General features: G+C 44.0%; 1 protein-coding gene across 1 annotated transcript in view; it reads right to left on the reverse strand.

The window, feature by feature from the left end:
* The window catches only part of ptprfa (protein tyrosine phosphatase receptor type Fa), a gene marked incomplete at its 5' end in the record, with an annotated part of 414,741 nt that overhangs the window by 291,763 nt on the left and 102,185 nt on the right, over positions 1-20,793 (reverse strand). The window contains one exon of the mRNA XM_083911493.1: positions 16,302-16,412. Coding sequence (XP_083767619.1) covers positions 16,302-16,412 — 111 coding nt within the window. The remainder of the gene's footprint in view (positions 1-16,301; positions 16,413-20,793) is intronic.

Raw genomic sequence — 20,793 nt, forward strand, 5'->3', positions numbered from 1 at the left:
AGGTGCCCTTTGATTAGCAACTCAACTTGGAGAACAGAAGTGGGAACACATACAGTATGTGCTGATGTACAGACTTTGCTGCTTTACATCCAGTCACTACACTGTTCCAAAGCATCAACCAAAAAGGAAATTACAAACCATGATAAATGCATCATACATGTACAGGGTTAAGCTGATGGAGTCTTACATTCAAAGCACCTTGGGCCCTGGATCATGCCACGGAAAGGTCCATTGTGACAAAGCAGGTGGTAAGCCAACATTTCTAGTGATACCTGTCAGCTGAGCAATACATCACGAGAGTCTAGACTTCTTTATTATATACCTCTTTTTATCATCAGGTAAAAAAGACACAGCAAGTAGGAAGATGTAACACAATGTAGTGTAACTGGTTGAAGACAAAAGTGATTTCAGGAGTTTGTTTGTATGTCTATTTTATGAATGATACATTTTGCGCTGAAGCTGAAAAGAGCCTTTATTCCATCCTGCACTGTAGATTTTTTTGGGGGAAAATAAAACCAAGTGCATTTCCACTTAAAATCAAGAGGCAAGTCTCTGTTGTCTTTCCATCCATTCCAGTGTCCACGGTGGGACCTTATTTAAAAAAAAAATGCATGACGAGCAATCCTATGTCCCCACAGTCATATGTTCCCACAGCATTATGTCCCCACATCATTATGTTCTAACAGCATTATGTCCCCACATCATTATGTTGTGGGGACATAATGGGAATGTGATGGTTCCTCTCTGGGAACCATCACCTTATCGTGGTGGAGAGGTTTGTGTGTGGTTCACAAAGACTCAATGGACAAACAACAAAGAGGAAGAGAGACCCTGCCCGGAGGAAGCCCGGGGCCCCCGACTGGAGCCAGGCCCAGACGGAGGGCTCGCCGGCGAGCGCCTGGTGGTCGGGTTTGCCAAGGAGCCCGGCCGGGCACAGCCCGAAAAAGTGACGTGGCACCTCCCTCCTCTCCATCCTGTGGGCCCACCACTCGCAGGAGGAACCACTTGAGTCGGGTGCGCTGCTGCACGGGTGGCAGTGAAGGTGAGGGGCCTCGACAGACTAAACACGGGCAGCAGAAGCTGGCTCTTGGGATGTGGAATGTCACCTCTCTGTCGGGGAAGGAGCCGGAGCTTGTGCGGGAGGTGGAGCGCTACCAGTTAGATCTGGTGGGGCTTACCTCCACACACAGTCTTAGTTCTGGAACTGTACTCCTGGATAGGGGTTGGACACTGTTCTTCTCTGGAGTTGCCCAGGGTGTGAAGCGCCGGGCGGGTGTGGGGATACTCACAAACCCCCTGCTGAGCGCCGCAGAGTTGGAGTTCACCCCGGTGGACGAGAGGGTCGCCTCCTTACGCCTGAGGGTGGTAGGGGGGAACACTCTGACTGTTGTTTGTGCATATGCACCGAACAGCAGTTCAGAGTATTCAGCCTTCTTGGAGACCCTGAATGGAGTCCTGCTTGGGGCTCCGGTAGGGGACTCCATAGTTCTGCTGGGAGACTTCAACGCCCACGTGGGCAATGATGGAGACACCTGGAGAGGCGTGATTGGGAGGAACGGCCTCCCTGATCTAAATCCGAGTGGTCGTCAGTTATTAGACTTCTGTGCTAGTCACAGATTATCTATAACTAACACTATGTTCGAACATAAGGATGCTCATAAGTGTACGTGGTATCAGAGCACCCTAGGCCAAAGGTCGATGATCGATTTTGTGATCGTATCATCTGATCTGAGGCCGTATGTTTTGGACACTCGGGTGATGAGAGGGGCAGAGCTGTCAACTGATCACCATCTGGTGATGAGTTGGATCAAGGTCGCGGGTACAAGCGGCCGAAATGGGTTTTCTCAGGAGGGTGGCTGGAGTCTCCCTTAGAGATAGGGTGAGAAGTTCAGCCATCCGTGAGGAACACGGAGTAGAGCCACTGCTCCTTAGCGTTGAAAGGAGCCAGTTGAGGTGGTTCGGGCATCTAGTAAGGATGCCCCCTGGGCGAGGTGTTCCAGGCACGTCGGGCTGGGAGGAGGCCTCGGGGAAGACCCAGGACTAGGTGGAGAGATTATATCTCCACACTGGCCTGGGAACGCCTCGGGATTCCCCAGTTAGAGCTGGTTAATGTGGCCCGGGAAAGGGAAGTTTGGGGTTCCCTGCTAAAGCTGCTGCCCCCGCGACCCGACCCCGGATAAGCGGATGAAGGTGAGATGACATGAGACAGGCGGAGCCCTGACACAGGTCGACTAACCGGTTACTAATATCACAATAAGAGGCCGGGTGGTCAAACACGGAAAGGATCTCGTTAGAGATTTGCTGAAAGGGAGCATGTTGTGTGAGAGGGTTGTTCCAAAAAGCTGCTCCCCAGACTCTGGCCCTACCGCTGAGCAAACCTAGCACATATGCTATCTTGGAGCTGTCGCTAGCGTAGGTGAGGGGCTGCTGACCGAACACTAGCGAGCATTGAAATAAGAAAACCTTACACTCCCCCAACTTCCCATTATAACGCTCAGGAGCAGGGACATAAGGCACAGGTAGAAGGGTACTCACAGTGGTAGCGGGTGACTCAGCATTCGTAGGGGAAGCAAGGAGAGGCCCAACCTGTCCCTCTATGCAAGAAACACAGGTGAACAGCTGGCTTAGACTCCCTTGGATTCCTTGCAGTGTCTGTGAATGCTGACCGAGCAGAACACCCTGAGTGGATACCGCATGACCAACGGAAAAGCTCGGAGGGTCGACTTCCATGTCTGCGGGGTCCATGTTATGGCCAGACCGTTCTGTCATGAACAGTTCCGGGAATAACACAGTGAACCGGACCCAAATGCAGACAAGGACACAGAGAACGGTTTAAACAAATATTTAATAACAAAGAAAAAAACTGTAGGGTTCTCTTAAAATGTGTAAGAACATTACTTGTTTATTTTCCGGGTTTCTATCATCTTAGTGGTGGTAGGAATATGCAGATTCTCTTTCTATATTAATCATAGAAGACGTAGTAGAGTAGGACTTCATTTCCCAGAATCCTCATTTTCCCTCTTCTTTTGTTTTTTTGCGGGATATTGTGTGATAATGGAGTCTGAGAGATGTGTGCAGCAAGCGAAGCAGAAAAACTTAAATTAATACCGAGGTGACTGATGCTTGTAAACTTAAATACTGTTAAAGTATTGGCACAAATATCATTTCGCAGTTAACTGTCTTGTGCAACTCGCAGTTTAGGACTTGTTTTTTCCGTTTTGAGTGATGTGCGACCAGGTTAAATGCGTTTGTTGTTTTCACTAGCTTTGAAAAGGCGTTAAGTGTGAACTGTAAAACATGGGGGTTTAAGATAGCACTATCGTGCATGACAGTCTGCTGTAAACGCCAGCCGCAGCTTTTCATCAAGGACCCGGGAAAGACGAGGACTTCGCTGGAGGACTGTGCTAGTTAGCCGCTAACGCTACTGCCTGTGGTGAGGGGACCCGCCAGACCTGTGTTGCAACGCGGACACTTGCCTGTTGAAACTTCGACTGAAGCTGTTCCACCATCTACTCAGCTCACCGACTCTATCACACTTCTTCTTCTTCATTACCGTGGATGCATGAGTAACAAAGGTGTTTTCTCTACTGGACACAGAGTGTGTCGCCTTAACAGAAGGAACCAAGGATTTGTTTTTCATATGTGCACCAACTTATGGGCACCAAGCGCTTGGTATTGTTCTGAACATTTAAAACCAAAGGTTTAACTGGTTAACCAACCACAAGGTGTACTTTCATTCACTGTTGACTGTGTTAAAATGTAATTGTTTGTCATATTTCATGGGAAAGTGCAGCTTAGTAAAGAATATTGGTTGAGCTAAAAAGAGAACAAGGGGTACATAACACTTGTTTGCATTTTGTTGACTATGATTGTTTTAGAACAGTAAAGCAACAGAAAGAAATGGTTTATGTTGACTATCACATGATGATTTGAGAGTGAACCAAATAAGAAAACTAACTAACAACAACAAGAAAACTAACTTATAATTGAAGTAAATAAATACTTTTGTAATACATTTCATTGGGTTGTCCTGCATATTTCATTTTACTGAGGTTTGTGGATATCTAAAATATTAACATTTGTTTCTGGGGGAATACCAGTATAACTTAGGGCGCACTCACACTGTCCTTCTGCAGTCGGCCAAAACAGGTTTTACGGGTAAGCCTAGCTCGTTTGACCAGTGTGAGTACAACCACTTCGTGCCAGCTGGCCGTCCATGGACCGTTTGAGAGAGGTGGGCTTTTGTAAAGCGTGTTTCCACATGTACGAAAACGAGCATGACGCCTAAGGCGGCTCTCACGCCATTTTTATGTGCGTTGTTCGGACATAGAGAAAAAAAAAATACGGACCATGCGTGGACATTTAACAACAACAACAACAATGCCGGTGAAAGGTTCACGTTGGTGTGATGCGTAGGTGGAGTGTTTACTTCAGATTTGGGCGGATGAAAATATTCAAAAACAGTCGGACAAGACGCACAAAAACTCTGAGGTCTATGGAAAGATTTGTAAACAAAGCGACACATCGCGATGACGTCAATCAATGCGTGTGACGTGTTACGGTGTGATGACGTATGGACAGGCAAGAAGCATTTTCTGAGGGCCCAGGCAGTTTGAGTACAAACGGGCTGGCCAGCGAGGGGAGAGGGAGGGGGACAAGTACCCTAAAGCACGGGGCACTGTGCGGAAGGACAGTGTGAGTGCGCCCTGAGTACAACGGGCTGGCCAGTGGGGGGAGAGGGAGGGGGGGACAAGTACCCTAAAGCCCGGGGCGCGGTGCGGAAGGACAGTGTTACAGACTGAGAATTAAATTATTCCTCAGTGGAGGCACTGCACGATTATTTCTTTATTTCATTGTAGTTACAAGCCTGTGATACTAACTATCTACTATCTAATGGTAAAATAGAATTCACCATCAACTGCTCAGGATCCAGTTTGTTAAACCTTTTTTTTAGTAACCTTATCTCATACTATACTTCCAGCACCAGGAAGGGTTTACACAAGGGAATCCAAGAACAGGGGAAAAGGGACAAAACAAAACGTGACGATACGGATGAGGGGAGGAGTTGATCACGGGAAACTATACCAAAAGAGAACAAAGAAACAATAATTAGCAAACAAAACTACTAGGAGAGGATATATCAACAAACAGCCTTATGTTCCCACAGCCCTATGGTCCCGCAGCAGTATGTTCCCACAGCCTTATGTTCCAACAGCCCTATGTTCCCACAGCCCTATGTTCCCACTGACTTGTGTTCCCACAGCCGTATGTTCCCACGGCCCTATGTTCCCACGGCCTTATGTTCCCACAGCCCTATTTTCCCACAGCCGTATGTTCCCACGGCCCTATGTTCCCACGGCCTTATGTTCCCACAGCCCTATGTTCCCACAGCCTTATGTTCCCACAGCCCTATGTTCCCACAGCCATATGTTCCCAAAGCCCTATGTTCCCACAGCCTTATGTTCCCACAGCCTTGTGTTACCACAACAGTATGTTCCCACAGCATTATGTTCCCACAGCCCGATGTACATTTGTGTTCCCAGAGCCGTGTGTTCCCAGCCTTATATGGGGCTAAAAAGAATTAACTGTCTCTCATTGTTCACTACTGTACATAACTTTCCATTGATGGAAGGGGAGTAACTTTGCCCTTTCTGTTGACTTCAGTTTCCATATTACAAAAAGAAGTTTCCCATCTCATTCCCAGTCTCAATTTTGTTCAGTTAAATTAAAATAATTGAATTGATTTTATATTTGATCATACATCTGCAACTACTGCACATTTTTCCACATTCTTACTGTGTCAGAAATAATAATTCTAATATATTTCCTAGAATCCTCCCTTTAATTGGATTTGACATGATTATATTTGTCCGAAAATTGACAAAGCAACACAATACACGTTGTATTGATAAACCTTTTAAAAAATATAAAATCTGTTCATTCTCCTTTACAGTGTAGAAAGTGCCAGACTCTCATTGTTTCTCTAGTTGCTGTTATTGCAGCTCCCCAAATCAAAGCCACTTTATCCGCAGATACAATTAGACAAAAATGGCTTGTTGCAGGAAACAAAAATCAAACACATATTTTCCAAAAAAAAGAGTATGGTTAGTGAAATTATAAATTACATATACAATCCCTTGAGCTCATGCAGCATCTCCCTATACATTCTCTGATCTCAGACATAAAGCCATGAAGTCACAAGAAAAATCTGTTTCTATTGAAGAAAAGATGACCAGCAAGCTGCATCACAAGTCTGCAAATCCATACATCAAAGACAAACTAGGGCAGCTAGGGCTGTGATTCTCTCCAATAGCATTTCACTCCCCCTCAGTTTCTGGGTCCTCAAAATTATCTTATTAATGAGCTAGCAGTAAGAGTCTTGAAAAAAAGCTATAAACATGTTTGAGGCTATTTTGTACTAGTTTTCTAGGAGACACAGATGTAGTGTCGTTATGGTCAGGCAGCAGATGAGAGCTGAGACGAGCCATGCCTTTGAATTAGCCAAGACAATAAAAACATGATCAGCATGCTGGAGAGGACTACATGGGACAGACACAGGCAACATTTTGTGAGCACAAACTCTGAACTTGTATGATGTGGTGGGCATACATTTTGCAATGAGTGTGTTCCTTCACCAAGAAAGGTGTGAAGTCTGTGACAACAGCACATACTGGACTCATAATTGTGATATTTTTGTCAATTATAAGATTTTGTTCGGGCAAGTAACAAAGCTTTTGTCAAAATGAGGCTAAGCTTCCCTCACATGTGGAATGGTAACAACAGGATGCCAAACCTGCAGGTACAGCAAGTGGCATCCATCCTGCTGAGATCACAGTCAGTCAACACTGACAGCTGTGGTTGCTAGGGACAGTTTTTCACATAGATGAAAACTCTATATTGATTTAAATGTTGTTTTCTATCAATTCAAAACGACAACCCAGCCTCATTCCAGCTCATCACAAATGGTCGTTTTGTCAGGACCCTTTGGCGTCAATGCTCTGGGTAGCCCCGCTTGTCAAACACATGTTGCTCTACTAGTCACTGTATCAAACACAAGAAACATGTGGTTAACATGTTTAGGGTTAGGAAAAGATCGAGGGTGGGGTTAAAATAAGCGCATTTGCATTTTTACACAAACAAACCTGTGAAGTCCCAAACATACCTCCTTATGCGGAGATTGGGGCTGTTAATCCTCAAGCAATAGCTCCGAGGATCTAATATCACAGCAGACAGGAATACAGTTGAAAGCTGAGGGTCGTGACAAAATAGAGATATGTGATGTGCTGGGAATGAGAACGGGCTGAAAACAACCGGTACCACTGCATCTATCTCCTGTGCACTTGATGTCTTAAACCAGGCTGAATCAGTCCTCAAAGGGACAATACAACAACAAATGTTTCTCAACATAAAAAACACAGGAGTGTTTGACACCTTTTATCAAACAACCAGATATTTTTATCTTTTCTTTTGTATCCATGTTAAGCTAACACTCCAGCCAGTGAGCTAAAATCTGTCCGATTGTGGAATATGTGATGAATTTGTCAAACTATTGCCGGTTTGAAAATGTGCTCCAATGTTTTCAGGGGTGTGAGGAATCAGTAGCTGGGCAACCAGTTGGTCACCATCTGCAGTCATTCAAGTAAGAACAGGAGAGGTATTTGAAATGTAATATTTGCTGCTGACAAATTGGTTTGTCTTGAAGATATAGTTAACATCCATTTTCTTTATAGGCCTCTGAACATTTATCCTTTTCTTACATGCTTACCCGGGTCCAGACACTCCACAGAGTTGACTAGTTATGTCTATGTAATAATTATGTCTGATGTCTGATGAAAAACTAGTACATACAATAATAGAGTGAAAAAATCGAATTTCCCCGTTGCAGGACTAATAAAGGAATTCTTCTTCTTCTTCTACAGTATATTATTATTGTATTGTATCTGATGTTGGATTCTGTTCAACCGTAAATAATATTACAGTGAGGATATAATCTGTTGTGTTGAGACCTGATCAGCCGGTGATATCAGCAATAACGCTGTTGTCCGATTTGAAAAACCAAAGGTTAATTACCTTTGAGTTTGACTTTGAAGGACTCCTAAGATTCATTCATTCATTGTAAGTGTCACATCCTCCATGTAATCCTTTCCAGCTGGGGAAATAATGTTTTGTGCAAACGCACATTATTGGTATTTAAGGCATGCATATTTGACAAAATGTCACAAAACAGGCTGCATGGAGCAATATGTGATATGGTGCAAGGCAGCATATAATGTAGTGGGGGGGGGGAGGGGATGCACTGCATGATTAGGGGTCCTGAGAGAGGCCGGGACGGGCCTAAGGCGCCCAGCGTGATGCTGGCGCAGCACGGCTCCGGTCTGCCAGACCTTGGCTTTAAGAGGGTAAAGAGTGAAAAAACCAACCTTCACGTTGATCTGAGTGGTGAGATTTGGATTGTATTTTTTGGATGATGGGGTGCAATGATGATGGGGGGAGTTAAGGTAAAGTGAACAAAAAAACAACAAGAGGGGCAAAAAAAGGAGTAGGAGGAAGAAGACAAGGAGAAACAGAGAGAGTAAAACAGGCAAATATCTGCTTATCCTCTAATGAGTGAGAAAATCACAGTAGAGACAACAGCCTGTGCTGTAACGAGACACACACACTCATCATATGGCACATAACATTGTAGCGCAAACCTATCACACACACACACAAAGCAAACACCCATGAAGTATACACATAGTAAGAACATTAGTACTCAATAACTCTGTAAAAAACAGCACTGTTCCAATACACACACACACACACACACACACACACACACACACACACACACATTGAGGCAGCATTAAAGAGGCTGAGGCTTGCTGTAAACCAGACTTCGTTATGCGAACAAAGCAGACAGTGCTAATGCCATTTATTCTGTCCGTTGATTCTGAGCGAGCTCAGCCACCAAGCCTTGAAATGAAAGAGCATATAAAAATGGCACCTGATAGGATCAGTCGAACACTCACCTTGGACACTTGCAGTTCTTTTACTATGTGCACAGTCCTAACAGAGAACAGGTTCATTTGTGTGGAGAAACACTGGTCATCTAATCCTGCATTAGAAGGAGCACACTGAGACTGTCCTGTTGGTCCACGTACCCCCCTTCACACAACTTTAATCAATGTTTGATCTGGCAGTGACTGTGGACAACAGTCACCTGACTATTTCAACCGTGCCAGTATTGTCCTGTATTCCCATGAAGCTGTTTAAATCATCCCCGTGCTTCCAAGGAGAGCTTGATTAATGATTGAGATTTCTAATTTAACATCAAGCCAGATGTGTTTTTGTTGAGTATAGTGATAAACTGCTGTGCAAATTTTGCTGTGGTTTAAGTCACTGGAACTGTCTTCATATATCTACTGAGCCGTCTGACAGGCAACACCATTCTTTAGCCCTGACCTACAGTAACATACCTTTAGGCTGCAATCCTCCATTCACCCAACAAGCAAATAGCAGATACTCAGCTGCTTGACACAGCCTCATGTCCACATTTTATCTCCCTAGGCTAAACTGCATCGGGCTTAATATTGTCTGAACGTATGGGCTTCCATATCAGGGGTTGACGATCAGACTTTTCTGTAGTGCTGGGCCAGACCGAAGCCTAAAAAGTTAGCCATCTCACCCCCCAGACTACTAACCTGACTCCACTAGATGGATTTATTCTCATGATTCTCATTGTCTCAGCAGATCCATCTGGGAACTCTTGTTTGGAGATCTTTTGGGAAGGGGTGAAAATACTGGTTGCTGATTGGATAAACCATCTGTCTATCAGCCTGTGAATGTTCTCATTCGTCCAGGTCATCGTTATCCTCAAAGCAATTTCAGTCAAAAACAACTGGACTTGGTTATTTGTCTAGGAAGACGTTTCACCTCTCATCCAAGAGGCTTCATCAGTTCATGTACGCATCTGACCAGGCTGGGACTGGTCCAACTAACTGGTGTGGAGATCTCAACACCAGTAGACAAACAACCAGTCCAGTTGTTTTTGACGGAAATTGCTTTGAGGGCATCTGTCTATCACCAACATACGGGCCAAATCAACCAATCAGATCAACGAAGCGCATGACTTACTAACAGCACCGAAGCAAAGCTCAGAAAGTAAACAACATGTGGGTAAAGGATATTTTCTGTTTGTGTAACATGAATTTACGGATAAAAGGCCCAATTTCAGGTGCCCGGTCCATATTCCAACAGAAGGATCACAGAGAAAAAAGAGTTAGTGAGCGGCTCCATAGCTGCTCATCTGACATGTGGAAGCCTCCATGTTGTTTACACTGAACTGGACCTGCATCTTTGCTTTCTTTACATCCAGGAACATAACTGACCTTTTCACAGCAGACATCCTTTCACAGGAGTAACTGATAGAATTAAAAAATACAGTTCCAGGTTCCTGGCATTGGGCATGCTGGCTCACTGGCAGGACTTATTGACAGGACACTTGATGGATCTGAGTCATCGTGAACAAAATAAGTTTCACCTGTGCTTTTAAATGGGATATGGGGACCTTATTGGGTCAGGATTTACATTTTTGTAGTTCTGTGTGATTGAATGTCCTTAAAACTGAATCAACTTAAAGGTAAATAGGGCTTCAGCATTCTGAATTAGCCAAGTCAGTTGGCATCTTCTAAATATCAATTGTTTTGATTCTGTTTGATACATACTATTTATTAATGTCCTTTATTAGTCAAGTGGTACTTAAATGTCAAATTTTTAAATTTTATTAAACAAGGTGACTGGGGTCATACTTTTTCTATTTTGTCTTACAGTAAACCTACATGTAGCCTGCTGTCCCCTCCCAACATTTCTAGCCTGTCAGTCCTAAATTAGTGAAGGTTATTTAAGGAAGTGATTCATTTTGTCCTGTTTCACTCTGATGAGGACGCACTTAACACTGAAATGAGAACATTCACAGGCTTCACACTTAAATGTTAGTCATATAATAACTTTTTCTGCCTGCTATCCAAGTGCTTCATTATACTTTTGATCTCCTAAGCCTCTTCCTTTCCACAGACATAACAGACAGATACTAGTCACTGTAGGTTTGTTGCCAGAATGAACATACCCACTAACTGACATTGGATTTACAATGCATCTTTGGACAAAAAGAGGAGAGTGGATTTTTGTTCCCATCTTGTGAGATGCAATTAAAAGCTCTAGAAAAGCTAGTGATTGGAGCTGAAGCTGAAATGAATTAGCAAAATTCAGTCAGAGTCTCTCTTACCATTTAGTTTTGAAGTTGTTTGTATTTTAATGTAATTTTCTCAGATTTCAAATATAGAATATATACATTCTTTACTAAACTGTTATCATGGAGCCTTTTATAAATGTAATTAGTGTGTTAAAATGATATCATCCGGCACTGGGGAAAACTATTTACTATTCTAATCTTCTAACGGCTAAAAGTGTTGTATATGGGGTGACTGTGGCTCAGTGACCGAGTGGGTCGTCCTCCATTCGAGAGATTGGTGGTTCGATCCCCACCTCCCCCGGTCCACATGTCGAAGTTTCCTTGGGCAAGACACTGGACCCCGAATTGCTCCCCGTGCTGCGCATGGGTGTGTAAATGTGGTGTGAATGGTTAGATTAGATGGTATGTAGATGTCCACTGCCATCAGTGTGAATGTCTGTGTGAATGGGTGAATGTGACAAACACTGTGAAAGCGCCTTGAGTAGTCAGAAGACTAGAAAGGCGCTATATAAGTACAAGTCCATCCATATATGAACAACATCCTTAAACACATCCTCTCACAACAATAGAGCGAACTTCAAACACTTTCTCTCATGTCCAGAAACAGTGCAATCAAAGCAGTGGACAATGGAAAACAGCTGCCATCATGTGAAGATAGAAGGATAAGCATTTGAGAGATGAACAGAAACATATACAGTATGTGTATATGAGTGACACATGAAGGAGGGACTGTGCACTGGAGCAAAGAAGCTCAGAGCTACCAGCACACCTGGAAATGTTAAACGTTAAAGCAACAAAGACAGGAACCTTGAAAGGAGAAGCAGAAATAACAAATCATACACTTCTTCATCTGACTTTGTTGGCTACGGCTCTGTTTGCTTTGTGGGGATGCTTCTTGCATAAAAAGTTGAGATTTGGAGAAGAAGAAAATATCTAGAGAGAGGGTTTTTTTTGTTCTCAAAGGCAATTTCCTATTGGCTGTAAGCACTCTGGGATCATTTAATGGCAAAGGGATGCATCTGTACATCTGCCCACACATATCCCAGACACACACACTCACACACAGATTTCAGTGATTTCAAGTGTGCTTGCCTGGCCTGTAAGTTTGTATTTTCATTAGGTCTGTGTATTGTCAGCATATTTTTCCGGGTCACTGGTCACTGTAGTTAAAGGTTGAATATGTAGAATCTTTTTGTAAAGCTATATTTAAAATTTAAAATTTAGTTTAATTAAATTAATATTTTGAACATGTTTTACGGGTTTGATAATGACTTTCTGTTCTGTCCCGTTTTGTTTCCATTGTAACAGCCAATAGCGTTTGGCATTGCAGGTTGCCAGGGTTGTCTGTTGTTGCTACAGAAACAAGCTAGCTAATTTATTACTCACCACTCAAAGCAAGACTTTCAGTTGAAGGCTAACGTTAAATACTATTGTCAAATTAATTGATTAGTCCAAATAAGTGGTTACCCTGTATGATTCATCATTTGACATGGAGCAGGCTGATTGCTTGACACACGTGTTGTTGCGACCACAATCTTGAGACACTAGATGCCAGTGCTTTGCTCATTCTCCATATTCAACCTTTAATAACTGGATTTATTCATCTCATCTCATCTTCAACCGCTTATCCAGAGTCGGGTCGCGGGGGCAGCAGCTTTAGCAGGGGACCCCAAACTTTCCTTTCCCGGGCCACATTAACCAGCTCTAACTGGGGGATCCTGAGGTGTTCCCAAACCAGTGTGGAGATATAATCTCTCCACCTAGTCCTGGGTCTTCCTCGAGGCCTCCTCCCAGCTGGACGTGCCTGGAACACCTCCCTAAGGAGGCACCCAGGGGGCATCCTTACTAGATGCCCGAACCACCTCAACGGGCTCCATTCAACACAAAGGAGCAGCGGTTCTACTCCGAGTTCCTCACGGGTGGCTGAACTTCTCACCCTATCTCTAAGGGAGACTCCAGCCACCCTCCTGAGAAAACCCATTTCGATCCTCATCCCAGCCGTTTAAAACTCGGCTGCGAAATGATCCATTGAGTGCTGAAGGTCACTGACTGACAATGCCATCAGGACCACATCATCTGGAAAAAGCAGAGACGAGATCCTCAGGCCACCAAACTGCAACCCCAGTTGAGTTCCTCAAAGTGCTCCTTCCACTGCCTGATTACCTCATCGGCTGAGGTCACCAGCGTCCCGTCCTTACTGTAAACAGCTTTGACGGTTCCCCTTTTCCCCCACCTGAGATGTCAAATGGTTTTCCAGAAGCACCTTGGTGCCGCCCGAAAGTCCTTCTCCATGACTTCTCCAAACTCCTCCCACACCCGCTGCTTTGCCTCTGACACAGCAGAGGCTGCAGCCCTTCTGGCCTGTCGGTACCTTGCAACTTCCTACGGAGTCTTCTGGGATAACATACCCAGGAAGGCCTCCTTCTTCAGTCGGACAGCTTCCATGACCACAGGTGTCTACCACAGTGTTCTAGGTTTACCGCCCCTTGAGGCAACTAAGACCTTGAGGCCACAGCTCACCGCTGCAGCTTCGGCAATGGAAGCTTCGGCAATGCCCCCAACCTCCACAGGGATGCCAGAAAAGCTCCGCCGGAGGTGTGAGTTGAAGATCTCTCGGACAGGGGCCTCCTACAGACGCTCCCAGTTCACTAGTTGACTAGCACAGAAGTCTAATAACAGACGACCGCTCGGATTTAGATCAGGGAGGCCGTTCCTCCTAATCATGCCTCTCCAGGTGTCTCCATCATTGCCCGCGTGGGCGTTAAAGTCTCCCAGCAGAACTATGGAGTCCACTACTGGAGCCCCATGCAGGACTCCATTCAGGGTCTCCAAGAAGGCCAAATACTCTGAACTGCTGTTCGGTGCATATGCACAAACAACAGTCAGAGTTTTCCCCTTACCAACCGCAGGCGTAAGGAGGCGACCCTCTCGTCCACCGGGGTAAACTCCAATACCGCGGCGCTCAGCCGGGGGTTTGTGAGTATCCCCACACCCGCCTGGCGCCTCACACCCTGGGCAATTCCAGAGAAGAATAGGGTCCAACCCCTATCCAGGAGTACGGTTCCAGAACCGAGACTGTGTGTGGATGTAAGCCCTACCAGATCTAAGTGGTAGCGCTCCAACTCCCGCACAAGCTCTGGCTCCTTCCCCGACAGAGAGGTGACATTCCACGTCCCCAGAGCCAGCCTCTGCGGCCCGTGTCTGGTCTGTCGAGGCCCCTCACCTTCACTGCCACCTGTGCAGCAGCGTAACCGACCCCAGCGGTTCCTCCTGCGAGTGGTGGGCCCACCTGATGGAGAGAAGGGAGTCGCCACGTCACTTTTTCGGGCTGTGCCCGGCCGGGCTCCATGGCAAACCCGGTCACCAGGCGCTTGCTGGCGAGCCCTCCGTCTGGGCCTGGCTCCAGACGGGGGCCCCGGGCTGCCTCCGGGCAGGGTTTCTCTTCCTCTTCTGTCAAGAGTGAGTGAGTGAGTGAGTGAGTGAGTGAGTGAGTGAGTGAGTGAGTGAGTGAGTGAGTGAGTGAGTGAGTGAGTGAGTGAGTGAGTGAGTGAGTGAGTGAGTGAGTGAGTGAGTGAGTGAGTGAGTGAGTGAGTGAGTGAGGTTTATAGGGCCATTTCAAAGAAGTTAGCAGTTACTAGCAGTAGCATGAAGGTTTGTTTGTTGTAACCCACTTACAACTTCTAGCATAAAGACAATCACTCCATGCAACATCGGCTGAAGCAATGTATTAGTTTTGGTTAAGATTTAAAAATGTTTGCTAAGATTTTGTCTCATTTCTTATGTCGATGTTCTTTGAAGGTATTGCTTCATCAATGGTTACAGCAATTAAAAATGATTTCATCGTACACATGGCATGTGATCAGACTGTCCCCATTCACTGTTTGCACATACAGTATAACAACCATGTAATGCACTGGAATTTGTATGTAACCCACGTATTAATTACTGTAGAAGTTATGCCCGGAGCAAAGAGGGAAATGAGCATCGTAGGTGGTTAGGGTGAGGTCGGTGTTTCGGGGATGGGTCCCAAAACACAGGATCTGAGGTACCAGTGTTAATGTCCCCAAAATTTTTAGCAAAAACTTTTTTCTAATCTTAACATTTTGTTGCCTAAATTTATCTGTCATGGTCATCTTCCGGTCGCCCGTTGATGAGAATATGGTTTTACAATAGACATGAAAAAAGTCAACACCTTCAAATATGTAAGTATGGCATTACATGTTCTTTAGGGCTAAGACAAGAGGTTATAATGGAATTTGTGACAATGGGCCAATAGCCCTGAATTATGAAGAAATGCTCAAAATATCAGAAAATATTGTAAAACAGCTCGAGTAAATCCACACCAAAGATTAGGTAGATCTTAAATGTATTTAGCATGCAGAAGCATTGACACTTTGTTAAAAGGGAACCTTCATCAAAGAGCATTGTCAATGAAAATGTCAAATGAACAAGAGACTAAAGCAGTAATGAATCACCCCTATGCTTTGAAAATTGCCTTTGAGAACCTGATATTGGTGAAGACTGACGTGTTTGTAGACACGGCCTACTTATGAGAAGTCCTGGGGCATGCTTTCACCCTGCTGGCTTTTGTTACAGCACATCCAGTCGACTGGAGCCCGCTTTGGGGAAATTTCATGTCTGGATGTACAATGGCTAATGGTGTCAGCTTCTCTTTGTAGCAAAACTCCACATGTAAACCTCCATCTCCTCAAAACAAACCGGAAAAACCGTAGCCAACCTCTCTTTCACCCTGATGAGTCAACACCCTCCCACCCCACCACAAGGTTAGGCAGGTCAAGCAAACAAACAGGGCATTGGACCTAAAAACTAGACAAAGACAAGACAGAAAGGAGGATAGAGAGAGCAGGAAATGACAGAGTGACAGCAATGACCAGACGGGCATCACCAAGATTGACTTTCACTGCAGCTGAATCTGGCGAGTTTCCCTATTAGCAGTCAGGAGGCAGAGCATTGGTGCAGAGGAGGTGGCAAGAGTACACCGCACTGTTGGAGGAGGCAACCTGAATGGCAGCAAGGAGGGGTCAGGCGACGTCAAAAGGGATCTTACCTCGAACATAAAGGTTAGCCGGGGCAGAGTAGCGAGTCCCAGCGCTGTTGACTGCCACACACTCGTACTTGCCCTGGTCCGACTCCTCGCTGTTCTCAATCTGAAGTGCTCCTAGTGAGGGAGGCCAAAATGTCAGAGTTCAGGTCTGCATAACGCACATTCAAAAAACACACGCCCCCAGAAATGGGGGTGGAGTAATCGGATTCACACAGAGACAAAGACAATAGTCCTTAGCTGTCCATATTCGTTCCTAAATAAACCCAAATTCTAAACAGATTGTCATTCCATACCAAAGAAAAAATAAATCATTTTTATTTGGAGGCCTACACTAATTACTAATCTAATTATTAATGTTGATGACCAAATGATCAGGTTTATTTGACATAGTCCAGGAAGTCTGTACAACTTGCTCATTATTTGTTGTCGTGTCACACCATAGAAATGAAATTGGAGAGAAAGGGCATTGAGCCCTTTGCCGTGTAAATTTGACTAAAACAAAACAAAATGGTGATTGTTGTCAGTTGTCATGGTGACACATGTCAGTGGAGCTATACAGTGCGTTGTAGTCATAGACTGTATTTAATGTATCTGTCAAACCTGTTTAATATTGGGGCAATGGGGAACTGCTCTATTATGAAACCTGTTCCTAGTGGACACTCGGAGAACTGACGTTTTTGGCACTGACTGGATCAACCAGGAAGTCGCTGTGATGGGGGCTTGGCTGCAGCGCAGGAGACGTTCTCCAGAATGGCTTGGAGTGAGGATGACAGACTGTTAGACACAGCAGCAGAGGGTCTGAGGACCGTTTTCTGCTGTTTGGCTCATATTCTATAGCCAATGCAGCATGAAAACTTGGCAGAACCAGCAAGCCAGTAACCAACCAGTGGACGGCTAGGTAGTAGCTTGCTAACTCCTCCGTGCCCCTACACCACACTGGTCACAGAAAATACAGTACACAAAAAAATGGCCTCCACTCTGACCACTCAACGCTGACTTGAATGGAAATGTCCTTTCTATCCAATTTAATTTCTGTCACACTAATGATGTTGGTGATGTTCTTCATGTTCCTTGTTCTTGAACTGGATTACATAAATAGTCACTCCAGCATGTATATTAATCTTGAACTGAAAATAGTCTAAGAGCATCTAGCATATGGCTATTGAAAAATTAGTTACCTTTTTTGGATGAAAAGTAATATTTGTGAGCCATTTTTTAGCAGCATTGGGCTTGGGGCTCAGAGCCACAGAGCGGGAAGAGAAATTATTCAAACACAGTTCACACATTGTTGGTGTATTTAAAGGGAAGTTGTTGACAATAAAAATACCACCAGCTTTATGCTTTAATGCATGATGGAAATTGACTGATCTAGGTGCTCACTGGCTCAGATGTTTCAAATAAGCATTACATTTTATATACACTGTATGAAACAGTTAATAGTTGCTATATGTGCTGATAACACCACCTGGATCAAATAAATCAAAACATTAAAGTCGTAATACGTTTAAAGCCAACTACTTGATTAGGTTTAGGAAAATTGTGGTGTAATTAAGTTTAACTTTGAAATATAATAGGACAAGAATCACAGTCTCAAAATTCGGTGTGTGTTTGGCCCAACCATTCATATATAAACTATGATAGCCAGTGGATTCAGTCAGTTAATAGCTGATACTTTGCAGAAACATAAAAAAGGGTGCCAAGGACGTTAAATACGTTAAACATTTCTGTGGTTTGCAGAAACAAGCAATGCAAACATTTTTTTTCTGGTAACCAGGATGGTTTTGATTGCTGCATAATGTTATTCCGTAGTGACAGTCCGTGGTTAATTTTGGATTTTGAATGTCGATCAAAAGCCCTCACAAATCAAGAACCATTGTGGAGAAGATATTGTCCCAATAGCTTTCAGAAGAGTGTCTGAAATTCTCAGGGTACTCTAAACATTGTTTTGGACATTCCCTGTGTCTCACAACATGAGAACATGCAGACAGAAACATGCAATAAGATGGAATGTTGAATGAATTAAAGACATTGGATTGGTTAAATCCAAAATCTTAAAAGCCGGGGGCCAGTAGGTAAGTCTTTAAAACACTCACTAATAAATTCCGGGTTCACTAACTACGTTGTTGATGCTTCAGTTAATGTGAAAGGACTCTTAACATGTTACTGCAGAGGTTTGGTGTTATTTGGAGCAATATTAGTGGTTAAATAAGTTTTATTGCGTTCAACTTGCCGCCCCAAGCTAATCCGTATTAGCTGCATTTGGCTGTTAGAGACTGTTAGCGTTTGTCCCGGATTTCTAGGTTCGTGCACAAAACAAAATGTCTCGATGGCTTATTTGATGAGTGTATTTGCCTTAAAAGAGCCTGGGATGATTTTACACCGGGATTTTACTTTAAGTTGACTCAAGAACCTTTTATTTTGGGAGGAAAACAGACAAAACATACCTGGCTCCATGATTTCAATTCATTGATTCTAGAACAAGCATTTATACAAACATTTTCATATTCAGTTGTCAGTAGAGAGGTTAGGTTTGAGATAGAAAACATGAATGCATTTTAAGTGACTAGGCGATATCATATATTGGCTGTGAATGTGACATACATCATGCAGTTTTGCAGTGGACAATAACAAATAAAAGGTTAACAATGTACATTTTTCAGAATGCAATCCTGAAATGCAACATGGGATGGATGTATAACACAATGTTAAGAAACATTTCAGAAAGAAAACAACCTGCGGTTAAAACAATGTATGTGTAGAGACATCCCTCCATCTCCTCTCTCTCTCTCTCTCTCTCTCTCTCTCTCTCTCTCTCTCTCTCTCTCTCTCTCTCTCTCTCTCTCTCTCTCTCTCTCTCTCTCTCTCTCTCTCTCTCTCTCTCTCTCTCTCTCACTCACTCACTCACTCACTCACACACACACAAACCATGCAGATAAGCCTTTTTCCTACATATAGCACAACATCATGTCTAAATGATAATGAAAGAGCTGTGTATCTTAATTTTTTTATCCCACAGTCAGTCCAGGAGACTGTAGACCAATCTTCATACTGTTGAGTGTTGAAGTGTAGGATGTGCAGCAGCAGCAGCTGAATATCTTTTTCAATTTTTTCACAGCATTCCATTCTGTGATGATTGTCTATCTCATTGCACATTTATCACCTTTACATGGCAGAGGCTTCATTCTCTCCTGAGAATTGCAAATAGATGCCTTTTTATGCACTTGGCCTAAAAAGGTTAATCAGTGCTGCCAGAGGAGGTGTATCTTCTTACAGATGAAGACAATGAAGCCTTAAATAAAATGTTAGAAGCTGATGGAACTAACTTTGCCCTTCAGACATTGAGCCTTCAATAACAGAATAATATTATTCCCTCTCTGCAGCTTCCAAAAGCAGCATGCAGACACAGAGGTTGAACCTTTACACCTTAAAGACAACCACTTTGCAGATCAGTAATTGTTCAAGAGGTAAATTATCTTATATGACATGACCTAGGCAGCAATATGGAGAACTGAGTGATGCTGAGATAAACGTTCAGATGTGTTTCAATATGGTTTGGTTTAGGTCGCTTCCACATCTAACCTGTTTGGTGCAGTTTGTCCATTCTGTTGGGTTTGTACTGTGGTCTGGACGAAACAACTGGACTGAGACCACCTGAGGCAGGTCTGGGTCCACTTCAAATCCGATTCTGGTAAATTTCCTTTGTGTTGTGAAAGCAAAGCAGATCAAACAACACTGGGTGTACCACTACCTGGGCCTCGCGCGAATGCTTCTTGCTGCCTATACGTCATCACGCCATAACACGTCACACGCATTGATTGACGTCATCGCGATGCGTCGCTTTGTTTACAAATCTTTACATAGACCACCTGACCTCGGAGTTTTTGTGCGTCTTGTACAAATCTGCTGTAAACACTCCACCTCCGCATTACACCAACGCGAACCTTTCGCCGCCATTGTTTTAAATGCTCCTAGGCGCGGTACGGTTGCACTCACACTGGTCAAATGAACTAGACTTTAGCCGTGAAACGTGCTTGGGCACGGCAAGGATGAACAGTGTGAGTGCGCCCTTTTTGGGGCTACAGCTCTATTGTAGCTGTGTGTGAAGTATTTTTCATGTAACAGAAACCACTCAGAGTGAATCCTGTGTTATGGATGTCACTTTCATATAATCTGGAGCTGTATGTGCTGCTGTTGTCTGAGAAAAGGTACCAGTGTCAGCACTGAAGTCCATCAGTAGGTAATGTACCTAAATATAGGAATATATAGGGTATTGATACAGACATTTCTGTTACGACACACCTTTTGCGGTTGCTATTTAGAAGCTGACATAAATCAGCTAACCCAGCTAAATTAAGAAATGTTGGGTTTTCATCAGCAGTAACTTAATACTTTTAAAAATGTCTTCTCTCTCCTCATGTATAAACATCAGTTGAATCTTACAGCACACGTTAAACTCCACCGTAGAATTTGCTCAGCTTGCTTGGAACCTTGACTG

This window comes from Echiichthys vipera (assembly GCF_963691815.1).
Source record: "Echiichthys vipera genome assembly, chromosome: 3".
NCBI lineage: Eukaryota > Metazoa > Chordata > Actinopteri > Perciformes > Trachinidae > Echiichthys > Echiichthys vipera.